The 22,473-nt window shown below is 41.6% G+C and overlaps 1 protein-coding gene across 1 annotated transcript in view; it reads right to left on the bottom strand.

Annotated features, from left to right (window-relative positions):
• Positions 1-697: 697 nt before the first annotated feature.
• The window catches only part of LRRC8D (leucine rich repeat containing 8 VRAC subunit D), an 80,535-nt gene continuing 58,759 nt past the window's right edge, over positions 698-22,473 (bottom strand). Inside the window, exon 2 of the mRNA XM_066597337.1 lies at positions 698-3,628. Coding sequence (XP_066453434.1) covers positions 1,059-3,626 — 2,568 coding nt within the window. The 5' untranslated portion in view covers positions 3,627-3,628 and the 3' untranslated portion in view covers positions 698-1,058. The remainder of the gene's footprint in view (positions 3,629-22,473) is intronic.

Raw genomic sequence — 22,473 nt, 5'->3', positions numbered from 1 at the left:
GGGGAAGTTGTAATGCCTTCCCTGTCTTTCTATTGGCCAGAAAAGCGCGCTAACGTCTCAGAGATGAAAGTGAAAGTAACTCGAACATCGCGTGGTGCTCGCCTCTAGTAACGAGCATCTCGAACACGCTAATACTCGAATGAGTATCAAGCTCGGACGAGTACGTTCGCTCATCTCTAGTCTACATACATCTATTGTGTATGGTCAGCTTTAGGGTCTTACACATGAGATTGCTTATCCCACCAACAGCTTGCAGCCGACAGCTATCTCTTCTCGATCTCCCCCTAAACATGCACTCTCAGCCCAAGGGGGGCATTGTTTATTTCCATAGAAGGAGGCAGATAAATCTCTGACAGCAGCTCATCTTTCATGAGAAGAATCAGACATGCTTAAATCCAACATGGCAGATCCTTCTTGACCAATCTGTTGTCAGTGGACTGTCAGGAAACCCTATATACATTAGGGCATTACCCAATCCTACCACAATTGGCCGATTTGCCTGAATTTGATTTCATCTCTATGGCCAGCTCCAGGAAAATGTATGCACAGGCGAAATCATACAGTAATAGCATATGTGTAAACAAGTACTCCGACTTTCTCAAATGGTGGTGCTCATTGGGAGCCATTTATGTACATAGAACATATATAATTGTCATTAGAAGTGTGTGTATTTTTTTATATTAAAAAAATAAAACAATTATAACCAAAATTTAATAGGCATCTGATCTATAAACATGTGGGTATACAGGTAATTTGTAAACAGCCAGACAGGGATATCTGCAAATCATGTAAGAAAACAGAACAATTGTAATCTCTAGTATTTGCAAAATGTATAAATTGGTTGAATTATGTGAATATACCTGCATTAAAGACAGTTATTTGCTTGGCTACTGAACAAATGAAACTCAGTAAGTAAACATACTGTCGAAAAAACACTGCTTGTGTTGAGCAAAGTAGATTACGCCTTTTTTCAGCAAAACACTTCAACAATTTAAGTCTTCTACACTCTGACAAAAAAAAAATTATGTCAAAATTTTTGTTCTGCAAATAGCCTACATTTACATCCCATTTGCAAAAGGTGCAGTTGTATCCAGGTTTAATGCTTCCTTCACCTCCGACGGTAAAGCATCAAAAAGATGGTCCTCAACCACCAGCCCACTTTTCTTGAGAAGACGGCATTGCATGATTTGAGAAGGCAAGCGATCTAGGCAATTTCCCTTTAGTTCTAGATGTGTTAGTTGTACTAGATGTCCTATCTTCTCTGGTAATGATGTGATACAGTTTTGACCCAAGCATAAAGTTCTTAGTTTGATGCATTTAAACAATGTCTTTGGCAAGATGTCCACCTTATTCCCTGTAACATACAAATACTGGAGATTCTGAAGTAAGCCAACCTCGAGAGGAATCACCGAAATACAATTGTAGCTCACGTCCAGATGCCGCAGTTTCTGCAGGTGGAAGAGAGCTACGGGGAGCGTCTCAAGTTTGTTGTTCGATAAATACAAGGACTCTAAATTTTTCACTTGTGATATAGACTGAGGAATGTTGACTATTTTATTATGCCACAGCTTCAAACAAGTCAATCTTTTTAAGTGCTGAAAACTTATGACCTCTTCGATGGTGCGGATGCTGTTCAGCTTAAGATCCAACTCTTGTAGGTTGCCCAGGCTGAATATAGCATGTGGGATTCTCTCTAATTCACAGTTGTGGAGTTCCAACTCTGCTACGTTCATCATCTTTTTAAGGCTATTAAGAACTACAAGCTTGGTGCCATCGTTATGAATCACAAGCTTGGTTAGATGAGGAGCCACATCAGTGATATTGGATGGTATTTTGGTCAAATTGCTCTTCACATAGAGAACCTTTAAATGTCGTAACTCTCTCAAAGACTCAAGTCCAATCATTTTATTGTTCTCAGAGTTTAAATTACCCATCAAATACAACTCCCGTAGATTTTTCAGTAAATAGACCCAGGCAGGTATTTCAGCCACATCCGTAAACTTCACATGCAGGCACTTCAAGTTGTCTCTTAGAAAGCTAAATGCAGTTTGTTCAACCTTTGCAGGACAGTGATAAAGATGCAGCTCTTGAAGAGCAGTCATTTGAGAAATTTTTGCTGGAATTTTAGCTTCCGGAATAAGCTCAAGTCTTAGAACCTCAAGATCTGTTAGTTCAAAAACGGCATCTGGAACTCCAGAAAGCATGAACAGATGTAGCTCCTGTTTGTCCTGCGCATTTCGAGAAATGTGCTGCCTAAGTTTTTCAAAGGTCCACTCATGGTTCAAACTAATTTCACGTAGTTTATTTTCACTTACTTCAGACAAGAAGACACCAAAACGCTTGGAGTATAGCTGATCATATTGGTCCACCATATGCAATAAAAAAGCAAAGTCATTTTTAACATCAGGAATGTCACTAAAACTACTTTCCTCTCTCACTTTTTCAAATGAATATTCTTTCAAAGGTCGTCTAAACAGCCAAAACAAGGTATATATACAGACAAGGCCATAAACACAAATGAGGGCAATGTAGCTGATGAGTAGCTTCTTCAACATAAAAGCCATGTTATGAGTGCACTCAAATGCTTTATATCCTGTAAGGTGCTCCACATTAGGGGTACAGATATGTTTGAAACTAATTGCAGTTACAAAAGTCAAGGTATAACAAAGAATGAAAATAAACTTTACGGTCTTAATCACTGTTTGAACCACATAAAGTTTGTAAATTAAATCACTGTCTTCAACGTGAGCACGGAATTTCCGAACTTTTTCAAAAAGAGCTTTTGCTTGCTCCCCATCCTTTTTGTCCAAGATGGTCATTCCAGGCACCTCCCCTACTGGTTTGTCTGCTGAGAACTTTAACCCCGATTTACTGATCATTGGAGTACTGGGGCTTGGACTTCCCTCTTCACTGCTATTTGAAAGATGCTTTCGGAGTGACTGAGCACCAGTTAGCCTCTGTTTATTTTCTTCTGAGTCTTCGCAAGCTGTCTCGGACAGAGCTTTTGTTGTCCAAGGAGATTCAAAGCACTTCCCAAGTATGGAGACAAAATGTTCAATTTTTGAGCAGGTCTTTGGATATTTAAACCAGAAGTTGCTGCTGACCATTAATATAATTGTATGTATAAGTGCAAGGTACGGGAAATATTTGGAGTACCATGGGAGTGCCACATGATAGCACATTTGGTTGATGAATATATACTGTTGATAATCCAGATTTGTTTTTCTTCCCCCAGGGCTGCTTGACATTTTATTAAGAACCTGAATCGAAGGAGTTGGATTAATCAAAGTGTCTGTTTGTGCTCTCAACTCGGTCTCAAGTGTAACTTCATGTGAGGTACGTAACCATTCTTTACTAGTCTCTCTAGTAGTAGTTTCTTCAAATTTTGAAGAGTCCTGTGGATTGTTTTGTCCTTCTCTGCTTGCTGGAGTTGTTAAACATACAGCGGATTCTAACTTTGGTAAGCAAACAACCTGATCTTTGGTTAGTTGCATGGTGCCAGCAAAGATGGCAACCATGAGCATAACCACCGCCAAATAATCCATGAACACGTCCCACCATGGCTTCAAAATACGATAAGTGGGCTGTATGTCATTAAGCGAAGCAACTTCTGAAAGGGTGAACATTCCTGCAAAAAGTAAACACAAAAAGTCAAGTTAGCAAATGATTCACATGTACTATTAGGTTCCCAAAATGCCGACAATATTTCACTAATAGCTAAAAACAAGTAACAAAATTAAAGGGTTTTCAGAGAGAAATATTGATAGCCTATCGTAAGAACAATGCAGCCAAAGTTTGATTAGTAGGCATCCGATCTGCAGGATCCCCATCAATCAAAAGAAGAGAAGGACCATTATATATGGTCATGCTCAAACGACAAAAGAAAATCAATGTTTAAGTAAATTCACTTATGGTTGAAGGACCAGTAATACTCATCCAAATGGGGTTGGTTCTGCTGTCAAGCATAATGGATTTCTGGTAGGCCCATTCAGAAGTATAGGACAGTTATAGTAAACTCTACAACAAGTCTGCTGTGCATGAATATACCGAAGATGGAACAATACCTCTACTGCACCACCTATTGGATGGCAGCATTCCTGCAAATCAATGTAAAACCCTTTAGACAAGTCTTTAAAACAATGATTGGGGATTGAAAACCAAGCCAGAAAACCACCATACACAGGCAGCTGTTTCGGGGTTTTAGCCCCTTATCAGTGTGCAGTAGGTTTCTAGCTTGGCTAATGAGAGGCCTGCAACCTGGGTCAGGAGGGGTATTAGCTCTCCTCACGGAGAGCACCTAGCGGGTGTGTGGAGATACCTAAGAGGTGAGTGAGGAGGCTTATAAGGCCATGCAAGCTCTTCTGGGTCTGACATTGATTTGCAGGAATGCTGCCATCCAAAAGGTGGCACTGCAGAAGTATTGTTCCATCTTCCTTATTTGCATATATTTCCCAGAGGAGCATGCATTGGCCTTTAGAGATGAGTGAGCACGCTCGTTTAAGGCTGATACTCGATCGAGCATCGGTCTTTTTGAGTAGCTGCTTACTCGTCCGAGCACCATGCGGGGTGCGCAGGGGGAAGGGGGCTGGGAGTAAGAGAGATCTCTCTCTCTCCCCCCCGTATGGTGCTCAGAACAGTAAGCAGTTACTCGAATAGACCGATGCTCTCGAGCATCAGCCTTAAACCAGCGTGCTCGCTCATCTCCAATGGCCTTATAAGTCTCCTCACTCACCTGCTAGGTACTCTCCTTAAGGAGAGAGGATACCCTTTCTCAACTGAATATACCCTAATGCACACTGTAAAAGTTTTTAAAAGTATAAAAACGTACAGATAACACATTGTGCACACTGAAAGAAGAAGCATTGTGGCAATAATTAGAGAGATATGCTCCATGTCAAGGCCTGTACACACTTGGCAGTGTCATTGCATTTTATTGTTATCTCTTCAGCAGCTAGACATTACATGAAAGTGAAGATGCCAGATGTCTCTCTAATGCCAACTGTCAGTGAAACATCTGTCTGTCCCCGTAACCTCAGCTGTGATCCCTTCCGGATCTGTTCAATAGGAAAAAGATGGCTCAGTCACTCTGATTTTTTACAAAATGTTGTCAAGCATGCTGGTTATCCTCTTAAAGTGGTTCGATCAGGTCTAACCTTGTGGGCAAAAATGTATTGTATGCCTATATAATTAATAAGCACAAGATGTATTCCTATGGAGATCAAATACATATTTTCCTTACAAGAATTTGATAATTTCACTTGAAGCCATGGAATAAAACATGAGCACATTTTCATTAAAAAAACAGGACAATTTTTGCATGCGGGCAAAGCGATTGTATTTAGACTAATTGTTATGTTCAGCACTTTTAAAATGTTAAATGCATTGAATGATAATGGATTTTGACCTCTGAGAGAACAAAACACAGTGTGTGAGCGCCAATAAAAGCCTTACTGTTCTGCTATGTGGAATGAGAGGTGTGGTCAATACAGAAAATGTCTTCAGCCCTTCTGTGCTTGCATTTAAATATGAATGAACCAAGGCGGCCTACAGAGCTAATGACAAAGAGAACCTTTCTCTCTCCAGAAACTACCAGCAGAAAATTTATTTCACCTAGCTATTTCTAATCATGTTTAATGCTAATGCACGCGTTTGGTTTGTAATAAAGAAACGCCATTGCCAAAGTGCAACTACTAAAAAGCACAGCCAACAGGAGAAGTGCGGTTACATGATTAAGCTCCAAAAACATATGCTAAAAATACTATTGTAGTGGCCCAGTACGTGCTTTCCTGGCCCCTCCATAATGCCATACATGTGTGTCTTATTTAGATGCTCTGTGCGAAACTCTTGCCATTCTGTTATGTGTATTGCACAGCTGCAGCAAGTGAGAGGTTAATGTCTGCAAAGTGTGAGCTGCTTGTCTGTAAATGTATCAATTTATGTCCTGTCATGTGGTATGAGAGAGGTTATGAAAGTGAGTGTTAGAGAGCGGGAAAGGGTCCATATCTTCTGGAGTTGTAGGTAAGAAGTTCAGCTACATGGGGGTACCCTTAGCCCTCATGTAAAGCATGGAAGAGGAGGAGAGGTTTTCCCAGCTTGGATGTGCATGTGAGGAGGAAGGAGTGAGCCCCACCTAAGTAGAGTGAGAGCAACCGTGAGTGAGTGCTTGTCAAGGCCCAGGGCAGAGGTACTGTCTACGTGATAATTTCCTACGCGGCTGTCCAGATCTAGTGGATCACCACGTAAAGGTACACCCATTTTGTCTTTCACACCTGGCTGTCCGGAAGTCTGGATCACCGGGCAGAGGTACTCCCAAGTCTATCATTCACGCACGGGTGTTCTGAAGTCTGGATCACCATGTGGAGGTACTACTGTTCAAGTCAATTAATATCCTGCACTGTTATTTCTCTAAATTGTGCCTTGTATTTTGCCAAGTAAAGTTTATTCCAGGCCCTGACTGTTCCCAGGGACTTGAGGTACTTCATATCTGTCTGTGGCTCATTTTATTCTCCGCCGGAGTTCGTTCTGGTGTGTACCAGAGCGGTGGTATCACCCATGACAAAAGATTTCCTTGTTCTGCCATCTACTGGGCATCCCTATCCTGGGCCATGACAAGCCAGCATCTTGCCCTCCCAGCTCCTCAGCATATGCCATGTGTCTGGTGTCACTCTACGGGACGCTGCACTATCCTTTACATTTCTACCAGACATATTTTCTATTTGACTAGAAGGTATTATGAATTTTGTAAAGGCATCATTCAGATACTTATTATGCATTTGAAAAGGACTATTATGGTCTTTGACAACGGTGGTCCTGAGTCTTCCTCTGCCTGTCACTGTAGGGTCACGTCTTCCCCAGCAGTGACAGAGTAAATGGAGCACTGACTGAGCGTGCACGGTTGGTACTCCATTCATTTCAATGGGGCTGATGGAAATTCTTGAGTGTTTGCCACTCAGCTATCTCTGCAGTCCCACTGAAAGTGAATAAAGCCTCAGTACGCTTCCATGACCAGCACTCCCTTCAGTCTCCTCACTGCAGAGGGGGCCATAAGCTCGCAGTGAGAAAAACACAGACCCAATTCTCGGTATTGACGGATGTTTCAGTGGTGAGATCCCCACCAATCAACAAGTTATCAATCCTCTAGCCTGTGAATAGGGAATAACTTGTAATTCTGGTAAAAAAAAACCTTTAAAAACACTTAGCAAAAATTAATAAAATTAAAAGGCCTCAACCAACCTAATTGTATAGCCCTGGCCCTAATTTGAATATCCTCAACTACACATAATCAGAATATTCACCCAGTCCTCTGCATTATTCTCAAAGTACAGTTGCTATTAAAACACTGACTGCTTTTGTCTGTAGAGTAACACAGCCAAGTATCAGCTTGCAGCATCTTGTCTAAGGCCTCATGTCCACGGGGAAAATATGATTTAGGATCCGCAGCGGATTACCTGCACGCGGATCCGCACCCCATAGGGATGCATTGACCACCCGCGGGTAGATAAATACCCGCGGATGGTCAATAAAAGGGATTTTAAAAAAAATGGAGCATGAAAAAATCTGGACCATGCTCCATTTTCGTGCGGGTCTCCCGCGGGGACGGCTCCCGCGGGCTTCTATTGAAGCCTATGGAAGCCGTCCGGATCCGCGGGAGACCTAAAATAGGAATTTAAAAGAATTTACTCACCCGCAGCGGGCCGGGAAAGTCTTCTCTTCCTCACGGCCGCATCTCCCTTGCTTCGGCGGATGTGCCCGGCGCATGCGCGCGGCACGTCGACGACGTGCCGGCGACGTGCCGCCGGCGTGAGGAATTCATCCGCCGGCCGAAAAAGTAGATCCGGCCGTGAGGAAGAGCCGACCTTCGCCGCCCGCTACGGATAGGTAAATTCTTATTTTCAGCGCTCATGTCCGCGGGGCAGGAGGGACCCGCTGCAGATTCTCCATGTAGAATCCGTAGCGGGCCCGATTTTCCCCGTGGACATGAGGCCTAATAGGTTTCTACGCAGAAGAGATTTGGTTAGTGGTACAGGCAGCAATATCCCAACAGCTAACAAAGCAGCCTCTTACCTTCATCCATTAACAGAATATAGGCCCTAGTGTTCATTTATTTATGTTGGTTATATAGTGCCAACATATTCCTGGGGCTCACTATCTCTTAATGAAGTACTAGGATCACTTTCATAGGCAATTAGCAGTATGTTTTTTGGAGAGTAAGAGCACTCAGAAGTGCCTGGAGCAAACCCATGCAAACAATGGGAGGACACACAAACTCAATTGTTTGAATTCAGAGCAAAGGCCACATCGCAGCAAGCCAAGAGTACTAACCACCGAGTCACTGTCTCAAAAAGGTTTGCATCTGCAATAGAGAATTTTGATCCTTTTACATGGGATGATGGTCGGGAGCTAAAGTACCCAACAGTCATCCCATCCCAAGAAAGTTTTCCGTGGATCAATTTCAGTGTCAATCCACATCAGAATGAGAAAATCAAGTGGTCTGAGGAAGTTCAAAGGAAGCATGGTCATCGGTGCTAGTGATAGGGGTCAATCAATATTAATCAATAACCTAACATAAGAAAGATAAGGAAACAGTGTAATGAATGTGACATTAGTTATTTGGTTATATAATGTTATGTATTATATGTAAAACATTCCGGAAGTTGCTAGTAGAATTTGGATATAGAATCATATGTAAAAAGGTATATTCAAGCGTTTATTTGAATATTGATTTTAGAATACTAAATGTATGATTAATTAGATTTTATTCAGCTATCTTACTGAATACCAACTTACCAACTTTGTGCTGACTCCCAGTAGGTGGCTGGACCAGTTTTGTCTATGTGAAAACTAGAAACAATGTCCCCTCTTTTGATGTGCAAATTGTTGATGGACTTTGAAGATTACATTTCTAGTCAAACGAGAAATGTAATTAACAAAAGTACTCATCCAGTAGACAGCCAGGAATCAATCTTTATTATCACACTGTAACTGTTTCTATGTCTACTTCAAACAGTTTTGTTGATACCTTTTGTTTAGAAAAGCTTGTTGATTTACAGTCGCCAAAAGTACTTTGTAACCAGGCATCAGGTAACATATTGGAAACGCCTTCTTTACAACTTGCATATAAACTAGCAATGTACAACAATAAACGGAATTCATTCTGATTTACTAAGTCTGTGTATAGTGGGTCATTATGGTTCTCAACTATGAGTACTCTATATAATATTTCCTCTTAATTTGGATACAGGCAACATTCGCATTTCGGTCTGCGTTCCAGACCCCCCACAGTTTATTTGGCGCCCAACGTGGGGCAGAAGCTAACTCCTTACCTGCAGCCGATACCTGACGACACTACCTGCCGACCAGCCGGACGAGAGGCCACGGGACCCCAGATCTACAAAACACCGGTGTACGGTAAGCCCTTGACTTGCCACTCAAGCTCTGGGCTCTCCTGACTTCATTCAGTCCTCGTGTCGACAGGGGGTGAGTTGCTGTATGTTATATAGGACGCTTCTGCCTGTTATTTACGGTGTTCTTAGTAACCGTGCTAGACGGAAGAACCCTTGTGTGTATATTGCCATGTTGCCTGTAGTAATTGTTGAAATCTGTACGTTGATTGTCTGTGTCATGTTAGCCATAATTTGCTTTTACTGAGTCTGTTATAATATCACCAGAAGTCCCCTAAACCCCCCCTTAAGGAGTCCGTAAAACTATTCCAGGACCAGGGGTCCTTAGTTTACTAGGTGATATCAGGTCCTGTTTACTTAGTGATGAATAGTGGGAAATAAAATAAATAGTTATCCTGCCAGTTTCGGACTTGGCAGAAGGGACCGCCAGATTTATCTGAGGAAAGCCGTATGCATCCTCAATGCTGTGTTACAGTGGTAAATCAAGAGGTAAGTCCATAAGAGAAAGGGAAGGGGGAGACGTACGCAGACAAACATATAAAATATAGAAAGATAGGACTTAGAAAAGCGGGAACCTTTAACTATGGGTTCTGGCAATAGTACGGGAAAAAGCATATGAAAGATATCAGAGACGCCGGTTTAGATAAAGGAACAGACAATATGGGAAACGTACAGGGCAAGTAGTATGCCTATATAGAAATCAGCTAGAGAAATAGTAAAAGACTGCACAGAAAATAGTGAAACACAATTGTTTTATGTGTGTGAAAGAATACAAAACAATAAGCCTCTTGGTGTACATAAGCCGCCAGCCATTGTCCATACTGCTGGTAAAGAGGATAAGGTGTGAAAGATAGCTAAAGAAATTGGCAAATGAATATTGGTCCCCATCCCACTTATTAGGGTCCCAATCAACTATAGTATGAACCTTTTATAGTGTCTAACTCTCTTTAAAAGCGTAATTTGAACTAAGTCTTGCTCCTTGCAGCAATACATTAATAGCGCTGTGAACAGGATTACGCAGAGAGTAATACACTAGTTTGTTTTAAAGGAAAATTTTGATAAACTGATAGTTGAAGAATTTCTTGTGATAATCTTGCATAGTGTGAAAATGTCGCCGTTTAAGAAAATCCGAAATAGTACGAAAATGTCGGTAGCTAAGAACAAAGACGTGTCCGATGAATTGTTAATTATGCCAGGGTGGAATAAAGCCCCCTATAATATATTGGCCGCTGAGTGGTCGCAGTGTGGTGAATATCAGTATGTGGGTAGAAATGGGCATAAGTTGTATTGTGTTTGTCATTGGGTAGCCTATTCTGAGCAAATTGTGTAAAAACCGCGGTACTAAGAGTTTTTCTTATCTATACATAATTCGCTCATTATTGGAAGTCTGGTGTACAGTAAATACAATCCCAATTTCTACTTCACATATTATCAGTCCGTATAGGAATGAATAAAACCCCCTTAGTGAGTGTGAATTTGCAGTTTTGTAAGGTGGGGGCAAGTGTATTACATTCTGGGTTAATCTTAAATAGTCAGCCCAGGTTATTTACACACAATAGAAGATGGTCACAGGCAGTGGAACCTGTTATACAGCTTTGCTATCTGTCTGGAGAAGTTTCTCTGTAGACTAGAGGGCCTACTTGTCTTTGCAAAGAAATGTGAATTGAGAATTGGTTATATTTGGCTGCCCTATGTTGTATTATATTAGATATATATATATTGAATATATATATATATACTTTGTTCAATATGGGAAATTCTATGAACAGTAAATACAATCCCAGTTTCTACTTCACATGAGATACTTGTGTTATATGGTATATACTGTCCGGTGGCTAGAAACTAAATGAGGCAAGAAAGACCAAACGCTGAGCCAGACCACAGGGGGTGGAGCTAGGTGATGTAAGGAGATGGGAGGGAAGAACAATAGGAAGAGGTGTTCTTCCACCCTCAACACAGACCAGCCTAGGAGAGAAGTATAAGTCTAGTAATTACTAATAATTAATGCTGTTTGAAGTCTGAATGTTTTAGTTGCTTATTAATATCTTAGCTATTGTTTCATAGAGATAAAATTCAGTGTCATAGAAAGGAAGACAGACGCTGATGAAATAAGAAACTTGTAATGAATTATGTGAATTATACGGTCTTAAAAATAGAGAACATAGGGATTTTAAGATATATATATATGTATTTTTGCTTTTTGTGTAAATGTCAGTTCTGTAATTGGTTGGACGTCTATATCACTGCTAAATGCTGTTAGTACTGCATTGTCTCTGAGAGAATGTTCTGTAGGAGAGACATGCAGATGACCAGCATCGAAGGGGTGGAGCTAGATAATGTAAAAGTAGGTAATGTTTCATCCTTCTTTTGTCTACAAAGGAGGGGGTGAGGAGCTTGGGCAGTTAGGAAGTTTTTTTTTTCCCTTCTTAAATTTGATGAGACATTGCAGGCAGGATCAGATTAATAATGAATTTGCTTAAAGAATATCATATTTTAATGTGGATAGATGTTTGTGGATTATTCTGCCTTGTTGTAATTCATGTCTGTTATTTGTACTGATATCTTACAAGCCTTATCTGCATCCATCAAATTTTCACCGGATGGATCGGTACGGGTTGAGACCTCAAGTGACAGTTCAGAGGAGGTTTTGTAAACTAACTGCTCTCTTGGTGGATCCGGCTCATGTATTTGTCTTGATAGCTACTGCAGAAACTCAGCTTTCCGCAGGTCCTGACAAATAGTAAGCCACCTCCAAGACAAACTCCAATTCCTGAGTCATTATTTAGCCCAAGGAACTGGACATCTGACATAGTTGATCCAGGTATTGCAGGTCAGCAATTTCAAAATTTTTAATTTTTTTTTTGCTACAAGGTTCTGATCTATTTTAAATAGAATACCAGCCTGATTGTCTAGCAGTAATTGGTGCAAGGGGTTTCAGGAATGCCAATTCAGCTGGCAGAAACTGAACCGCTAGAGGTAATGTTTAAAGGGTCACGATGCCTCATGCGCTTCCTTGTGCTGGAAAGTCCTGAAAGCATATTGGGAATCGAAATGATGGGATCCTTGGGATCTTGTATCGAATCTCACCCGTCCGGTGAGACTCGTATACACCCCAGGTCTGAAAGTCACCCGACCTTCGGTCGGATGGCAGCAGACCTAGCGACACCTCTCCCTGTCTTCACTCTTACGCACGCAGAGAAACAAGTTCTTAGTGTCGTTCCTTTGAGCCTTTGGGCTACCAGTCAGACGGACCTCACAGACTGTCTGTATTTGTTTGTATTTAATTTCAGAGGAAAGCAGTACTGTTGGACAGTGCTGCCACAAGGGGCACAGTATAGCCCAAAACCAGTTCACCAGATTCATGAAACTGGTATTAGACGCCTGGCCAATTCGCGAGGGCACCGCCCTCTTGTAATATGTTGATGATTTGTTTTTAATTTACTTTTATGTACTGCTGACACAAATAGTTACCTCAATGCATCACTAAGCCTTTTGTGTTTCCTCCATCAGAGTAGAATGGCTGCAAAGCCAGCAAAGAGAAACTTCTTAGATCACACCATGGTGATCTACACCCCACATGACATACATGGTATCCTGACACAGGTAAGCCATAGACATCTGTCCCGTGCAAGACAGATCAAAAATGGAACTTGCAGTACACTCTTCATCCAATGTCTCATTTCAACGTTGCACCACTTTGAATCCGGCCACCTTATTGCCATTAGGTGACACTGATTCAAATGGGGGAGTAAGTACAGAGGACCAGCTTTTTGCAAATTCTCTGACTGATGATGAAGAGGAGGCCTTTGACGCAGAACACCAGCATGATTGTGACAGCTGGGTTCGCACATGTCACTGACAAACCCCTCCTAAACCCCCACCTTGAAATGTTTGTGGATGGATCTAGATACCTGAATGACAAAGGAAGGTTTGTAACAGGTTTTGAAGTAGTCACACTGAATGAGATACTTGTACAAAAGCCACTGCCGCCACACATGTCAGCGCAGGAACTGAGGCCTGTACGATTGAAAAAGCTACCACTGCTAACATCTACACTGATTCCAGGTATGCCTTTGGTACTGCACACGATTATGGACCCATCTGGCGGTCCAGGAGCTTTCTCACGGCACAAGGCAAGCCCATTAAGCTATCATGTTGCCAGGACAGGTGGCCATAATAAAGGTTAAAGCACACACGCAGGGGCAGTCACCAGAGAGCAAGGGGATAGGGCAGCCAAGGCTGCAGCTCTCCTGGACAGGACGCAAGACCCCTTGTGCTGTAAATTGGATCTTGGTCCCACCACTCTTGTTGATTTGGGATTTGGCGTCCTACGGGACGTAGATGATGTACCAGCGGCTGCCTACACCCACCTCGCCGTCCTAGCTCACGGGAAAGTGCATGCCTCTCGGAATGCCATGGTTTCTGTTGTGGACAAGGTATAGTATGCTCCAGGGTTCGACAGGTTGGCAAAGGCATATGTGAAGGCATGTGAAGTGCACACCCAGACCACTGTATCCTATTCAGAGATTACAAAGCGATTACATCCAGCTTCCCAAATCAGGCAGGTATGAGTACGTCCTTGTGTGCGTGGACCTGTTCAAAGCCACCGCACAATGTACAGTGGCTAAACTTGTGTCAGAACTTGTATGTAGATTTGGGGTACTAGAGACAATTGAGAGTGACAGAGGTACACAATTTACAGGTGAAGTGATGCGAGAGGTGATGTCAGCCTGGGAGTGGAACAAGCGTTTTACACTCCATACCACCCGCAGAGTTTAGACAAAGCTGAAAGAACTGAAATGATATGCTTAAATTAAAGTGTTGTTTGGCTCTATGCCAAGATTAGGCCTGTACCATCCACAGGCCCTACAGCAGGGGTGTGATAAGGTTATTGAATATGTACAAGAACTATGTCGTAAACTGAAAATAACACCCGATCTAGTGTTTTCCCCAATTCCAGACCCTGACAACCTAGAGGGGACTCATTTCTTGCCACCTGGAGATTGGGTGGTCACAAAAAGACACGTAGTAAAGGCCTTGGACCCAAGGTTTGACGACCATACCAAGTTCTGTTGTCAACGCCTACTTCTGTAAAAGTGGATACATGCCTCCCACTGCAAGAAAGTTCCCGAGCCAGAGGAAAAGTGATGGGTGGGATCCCGGCGTTGTTTGGGTGGGGGAGGTAATGGACATTTTGATTTTGACTTCTGCATTTGTCTTATTGGACTGTCTTCTTATTGGGAAACACCACTACGAACGATCCACATGGACAAGCGATGGACTGGATGGGCAAATATTTTCCACACGTGTATGCCCAACCTCAGGAGTGGAGAGGACATTTTGCGGACTTTTCTATTATCTGTCCCCACTCCTGTAGAGACTCTTCGAGACATACGCTCAATAGTTCACAATGATAGTGATGTAGTAGATGACAATGTTGTTCAGGAAAACACCTTCCTTAATTTATTTGAATATTGTTCCCATTGCGATACCATTGAATATACACATTGGACGAATATAACTCGGTTTTAGGTGAGAAATGTTGCGTTGGCTGAAGAATGTTGTAATTTTACTTGTGACTCTAATGAAATCGGGAAATGCCAACGAATTAAGGCAACAGAAGTAACAACTACTCTACAATCGTCCGACTAGTATAATCTTATGTGTGTATATATATATATATTGCAATTAAGGTAATAATTTTATGAATAGCTAAATGTACTGAATGCCGATTTTATACACCCCTTTAAGTGTCTAATATGACGATGACGATATTGATGTTGATAAATCTAAGATTACTGTATTGTGAACTTGATTGACTTGCAATATTTGATATTATGTCTTCATATCTTGATGGACATAGAGTGCACCATTCCTACCTGAGAACCCGGCACCTATGGGTGACAGAACCAGGAGATAATGGTGGCTCTGATGTCCAAATGGGGGAATGATAGGGGTCAATCAATATTAATCAATAACCTAACATAAGAAAGATAAGGAAACAGTGTAATGAATGTGACATTAGTTATTTGGTTATATAATGTTATGTATTATATGTAAAACATTCCGGAAGTTGCTAGTAGAATTTGGATATAGAATCATATGTAAAAAGGTATATTCAAGCGTTTATTTGAATATTGATTTTAGAATACTAAATGTATGATTAATTAGATTTTATTCAGCTATCTTACTGAATACCAACTTACCAACTTTGTGCTGACTCCCAGTAGGTGGCTGGACCAGTTTTGTCTATGTGAAAACTAGAAACAATGTCCCCTCTTTTGATGTGCAAATTGTTGATGGACTTTGAAGATTACATTTCTAGTCAAACGAGAAATGTAATTAACAAAAGTACTCATCCAGTAGACAGCCAGGAATCAATCTTTATTATCACACTGTAACTGTTTCTATGTCTACTTCAAACAGTTTTGTTGATACCTTTTGTTTAGAAAAGCTTGTTGATTTACAGTCGCCAAAAGTACTTTGTAACCAGGCATCAGGTAACATATTGGAAACGCCTTCTTTACAACTTGCATATAAACTAGCAATGTACAACAATAAACGGAATTCATTCTGATTTACTAAGTCTGTGTATAGTGGGTCATTATGGTTCTCAACTATGAGTACTCTATATAATATTTCCTCTTAATTTGGATACAGGCAACATTCGCATTTCGGTCTGCGTTCCAGACCCCCCACACTAGACTAGTCAGCCTTAGGATTTCACTGTCAACCTTGTGGGGTTTTCTCGAGCAATGGTGTAGAGTATACAGAAAATAGTGTGAATGGGGATCCTGTGCACATAGCTCAGCGATAAAAGAGGTTAGAGGATGTCTAGAATCATCCCAATGAACAGACGGTGCACAGTCAAGGAAACTGCAGTCAAATACAATGCTGATGTTTCAACTAACATGACCAAACACGTAACTCATCATTCCTTAGCATGAATGGGCAATAGTAGTAGATGACCAGTTCGAATATCTTGCTGCCTAAGGGTAGATTCACCACTGCACCCAGGGTTCCACTCTCCTGTTTTGTTCGGGAGCAGGAAAGGGGAATCCCCATAGCTGAACAACCCCGTGTCAGGACGGAACCAAACAATGCCAAATTGACCCTTTTGACTATAATGGGGTTTTGTTTGGTTTCTGCCCAGTTGCCCAACTTTTAGGCGGAAATAAAGCAATTCATGCAGTGCTTTTTCTTCCAGTATACAGAGCAGTATCTGTGACGGAAGCTCTGACCGGAGGTCCCAAAGCTGATGTGAAACCGGACTAAGAGAAACAGAAAGGCGAGACTCCAGCGGGCAAAAGGAGTACAAAAATCGGATTACTGAGCAGTGGAAAAATATTGTCTGATCAAATGAATCCAGATTTCTGCTGCACCATGCTGTTGGTAGGGTCAGAATTTGGCACAAGCAGCATGAATCGATGAACCCTTTCCGACAGCTGTTCAGAGCAAGTCAGTACCTCCATCTAATCTGCAGCAACTACAGGAAGCTTCTTGTCAGCAGGGGCTAACAATTCTTCAGAACAATTTCAGCACCTAGTGAAATCTGTACCACGATGAACTGCTGTAGTTCTGAAGGCAAAAGGAGGTCCAACATGCCACCAGATCTGCGTCTCTAATAAAGCAGCCATTCAGTGCATTTCTCCATTTCCTTACAGTCTTTAGAAAACAGTACGGATACATAACCGCATATACCATACTAGATGTACTGTATTCGCTCTATCCACAGCATTATACCATTTTTTGAGGCCCATTTTTATGTTCACTTAGGTAAAAAAAAACATTAGTTTTGAATGGCAGCAGTACATAATAAAATGGGTAGTCACTGCGATAACCTCCTGACTTCACACAACCGTCTGTTGTTCTACTTATTGTTTTTCTACTTGCAAGATTGTTTTAAGATAATGTTGGATTAGATCATCATTTCTGATTTGTTGCCTCATTGTACTTCAGCACACTGAATGCAGGCAACAAATCACAAATAACCTATTGAGTCATTATCGTAAAACAGCATTGTTTTTATATTAACAGCATGCAACATTGTACCTCATTTGTTCCCAATAGGTTCTATTAAAATTGTAATATTTAAAAGAACCGGTGAGGCTAAATAAATCACTACCTTAGAGATAATGCTTCCTGGAAACACACAATATGCACAGAAAATAAAATAATAACCAAGCAGTTACTCCCTTAATTTCCCCTTCTCCTTTGATCCTATTATGTCCCAAATTACAATTAAAACTGAGAAATATAGGAAAACTTCTCTATTTGTTCTAGATCAGCTATACGCCCTTCACTCCCTTCTCATTGTCCTGCATTTGGCTTCAGCAGGAGCCTCCCCCCTCCGCAATAGGACAAGAAAACCATAACCCGCCCCCGGCTAATCCAAGTTTCCTTAGTCATTCCCTATGAAAATATGCAATAGTTTAACAGTGGGTTAATCCCCGAGTTCTCGGCAGCATTTCTACAAACCTGTTTGTTTCAGGAAATGTACAATGCAAACAGTGGGGGCTAGATTATTTTCTGTTTACTTTATCATGAAGCAATGGGTGATCCCGCACTTGTCTTCGAAGACAAACACAGCTTTCCATCATAGCGAAAGCATCAACGACGCGGGGTAGGAAAACAAAGATGATGCTAACGTGTTTCAGGCCAACCACAGGGTTCATACTCAGAGTGCTATTTTTGGTGCCGAGTGGCAGATCCCCATTGATACTTATTCTCTACCGGTGGCTGATGTAGTGTGTTTCTTTTTGTGTGGATAGAAGTAAAGTGGTGAACTGACGAACCCTCAAGTAGTGGTGAGCGGGCAAACATTTTTTAATTTTTGCTATTTTCATAACACATTTCTAGGTTTAGTGTTCCATCAGTAGAACTCCCCGAGGAAAGAGCATAAAATGACCTCCATTAATGTTCTTACAAGAGTTACCACACAGCTTTACCGGACAACTAAATTGGAAATCTGGCAAACCATACAGCAATAAGGAAGAAGAAGTATTAAGGCCTATATTTCATTCCTTACATAAGAAGATTTGCTATATCTGCAGTACATGTATGACAAAAGTCGGAATGGATTGTATGGAGCCAGTGGGCTCAGGTGCCGAGTCAGCTTCATTCTCGGTGGGTCCTGGCTGTGTTATACAACTGATAGCAGAGAGAACAGATCCCAGCCATATTACGCTTTAGATGACAGCGGGAGCCCCCTCTAATCACTACTGACCACACTATCCAATCAGCCTTCCGGCAACGAGATTGTGGTGTGAAGAGTAATGGTTATAGAAGCCAGGGGCATAATGAAGGTCTCCAGGTCTTCCATTGTAGTACTCCTTTTGAAGGTCTTGTCCGAGATATTGAAAAAATTCATTACTGTATAATTAGATTTTAAAACTTTTCCGGACCTCAATGACATTTTTCAATAGCTCGGATAGCCTCCTGAAGCCCCACTAAAAGTAAAGGGAAGCATATTACTCTACATATGAAAAGTAATGCAGGGTATTGTACAAGCGATCATATGGTTAATTTCCCGACTGGGACTTACAAAAAAAATGTAATAATATTTTGAAAATTCTAGATATTTCTTGGAAGCCAGGGGATGGAAAAACTGCAATGGGAAGTGATTAAGGAAAACTAAGTGACCATCTCTATAGGTGCTGTAATGGCAGCTGCAGTCTGGTTATATTCACATGGGCAAGTGCAATATAGGTCAGTGACCTACATCACACTCATTTCTGCCTTTTTGGGCATGTACGATAGGTTTTGGTGTTAAAAATATGAAATTCACATTGATGTACATGTTTTTTTCACATGCATGAAAAAAAAATCTGATGCGTTTCCAAATAGTAAAAAATGCATCACAATTGTATGCAAATTTTTTGCTGTCATAGGAAATAATGGGCGATTCTTGAACAAGAATCGCCTAAGAATACAACATGCTGCAATTTTTCTATCTTGGACTAAAATAAAAATCTTGTTATTTGTATAGTGCCAACTTATTTCGCAGTGCTTTCAAGTAAATTATTTATTGATGAATTTATTTATGGATACTCATTTTACCAACCTCGGAAGGATGGAAGCTGAGTCGACCTTGATCCAGCTATCTGAACCATTCAGGGATTGAACTTGTAACCTTCAGGTCGTGAGCAAGACTGCATTTTTGCTGCCTTAGCACTTTGCACCACACGAGACTATGTTGGTCTGAGAGAAAATTTGCTTGTGTATTAAGCCACATGCAAATTCTGTCCTCCTTGCAAAGAGATAGTGCTCCATAGCATAAAAAGTAAGGACAAAAATAAGAACAATGGTACCTGGGGTCATAAAGCAACTATCAGAGTCTGTTCCCATAAGTAAAGACAAAGCCTCCGAATGAAGTGACAAGAAAAGGAAAGAAGGGGAAACGAGGGGAACGGGTGACGTGCTTGGGCAAAAGAAAACAGCGGGATGTGCAGGTATGGATTGAATAAAACATTTAAAAAATATATAAAAATGTATATTATATAGTGTACAATATATTAAAAGTTCTAAAAATTAATACCGTATATACTCGAATATAAGCAGACTTTTTCAACACATTTTTTATGCTGAAAAAGCCCCTATCAGCTTATACTCGAGTCGTGAGTTTCTCCCATTGCTTTCAATGGGGCCACGGCTGCTGCCGGCGGCCCCATTGACAGCAATGGACTGCCGGCACCCCGGCAGTAGTTTTCAGGGAAGGGCTTTAAAGGGGTTGTCCCGCGCCGAAACGGGTTTTTTTTTTTTTTCAACCCCCCCCCCCCCCCCCCCCGGTCGGCGCGAGACAACCCCGATGCAGGGAGGTAAAGAAAGCTTACCGGAGCGCTTACCTTAATCCCCGCGCTCCGGTGACTTCAATACTTACCGCTGAAGATGGCCGCCGGGATCCTCTGTCTCCGTGGACCGCAGCTCTTCTGTGCGGTCCATTGCCGATTCCAGCCTCCTGATTGGCTGGAATCGGCACGTGACGGGGCGGAGCTACACGGAGCCTGCATTCTGCACGAGCGGCTCCATAGAAGACTGCAGAAGACCCGGACTGCGCAAGCGCGGCTAATTTGGCCATCGGAGGGCGAAAATTAGTCGGCTCCATGGGAACGAGGACCAGCAACGGAGCAGGTAAGTAAAAAACTTTTTATAACTTCTGTATGGCTCATAATTAATGCACAATGTATATTACAAAGTGCATTATTATGGCCATACAGAAGTGTATAGACCCACTTGCTGCCGCGGGACAACCCCTTTAAATATAACCCCTTCCCTGAAAATCATCCCTAGCATGTGTAAAAAATTAAAAAAATATACTCACCTGTCCGCTGCTGCAGGGGCTTAGGTGTGTCTAGCCGCTTGGGTCCTATCACTGTAATGAAGTTCTTTCATCAAGCGGGGATTTAAAATGAATGGCCGAGCACTGCCTGTGATTGGCTGAGAGCTGTGACCAATCACAGGCAGCGCTTAGCTGTCATTCAATGAATGGCTGAGAGCTGCCTGTGATTGGTTGGGCACTCAGCCAATCAGACGTAGCCCTTTCAGCAGGTGGGGATTTTAAATGCTAAATGCGCTTGAGCCACGGCAGACAGGTGAGTGTGTATATAATATTATATATATATTTTTTTTTTTTATTTTGTACACTTGCTAGGGATGATTTTCAGGGAAGGGCTTATATTTAAACCCCTTCCCTGAAAATCACTGCAGGGGGTGGCGGCAGACCATTGCTTTCAAACCTTTGAACGCAATGGTGCACGGACCATGCATTTCCCACCCTATACTTATACTTGAGGCACCTAATTTTCCCATTTTTTTGTGGTAATATTAGGTGCCTCGGCTTATACTCAAGTAGATCTACGGTAGTTAAAAATAACCAGAAATTCTATAACATAGAATAAAATAGTTCATACAGGTGTTATATATATATATATTATATAAACAGGACATGTGTTTTTTAAACCCTTAGTGACCAGCCTATCATGTTTTTACGTCCTGCAAATGCAGGACGTTTATGAAGGGAGGTCGCGGGATGACCTCTCTTTATACATCCCGGGTGCTAGCTGTTTCTTACAGCTGACACCCAGCGGCAACAGTTGTGATGAGCCACGTGGCTCATCGGAGCTGTTAATCTTTTAACTGCCGCTGTCAATTCTGACACAATGCTGCTGTCAATTCAGGCCTGAGGAAAAAAACCTAAGTAGGTTTGATAGCTTGCTGTAACGTCCTCTCCTTTTGTTAGCCATTAAAAGGTATCATATCTAGAAGATTACTTCCTTTCTCTTAGCAGAACAATCCCCTTTTGCTCTACTGGCTAACACCGTACCAAACTTTTTTCTTTGTACTTAATCCCTCCCTGTAATGGACTTAAATTGCTGACCACCACAGGTCGAATATAAAATACTAGAGATCTTCAAATAAGCACTGACTCTAATCTTCTTGTGCTAAACTGAGATTAGTATAATGCATTAAAACTGGAGAACATTTAAAAAAACGGTAATACTTTTCTATATTCCTACAGGCAAAATAACACGCGGACATTTCTCCATCACGTGAGGATACGACATTACTGCAAAGGAACATTAACATTTCTGTTCACCTTGTGCAAATTAATTAAAGAAAAGTTGTTAATCACAGCAATACTGCTAGCAATGTCCTCTAACAACCTACTACTGAACTGTGAACACCATGAGATCCCATGGAGATATAGGTTTGGTTCTGGAGAAACGAGAGGGGTCCAGTTTTTGTAGCTGCAATGCGGATAATAAAATGTGACCGCATGACAGCCATATAAAACCTAAGTAGGCAGATCACCTGGCTTTCCCAGATAGAGACCAAACAAGAAAAATACAAACAAAAGGCTTCAAAAATAGGACACCCTGGTAAGACAGCCAACAGGCATTGCATCCAAAACAATGAACAGAGAAAAGGCCATACATCTGGTGGCTTTCTCTATTAATGCCCATAGGAATTGCAAAAACAACAAAAAAAGGCCTGAAATAGCAGATGAACCAAGTGGGAGGTTCCACATATGGATATTTATGGAACTTTGTTTACTTATGCCATATGTCACGTC

Source organism: Eleutherodactylus coqui, chromosome 3 (genome assembly GCF_035609145.1).
Source record: "Eleutherodactylus coqui strain aEleCoq1 chromosome 3, aEleCoq1.hap1, whole genome shotgun sequence".
NCBI lineage: Eukaryota > Metazoa > Chordata > Amphibia > Anura > Eleutherodactylidae > Eleutherodactylus > Eleutherodactylus coqui.
This window is presented reverse-complemented; position numbering and strand designations above follow the sequence as displayed.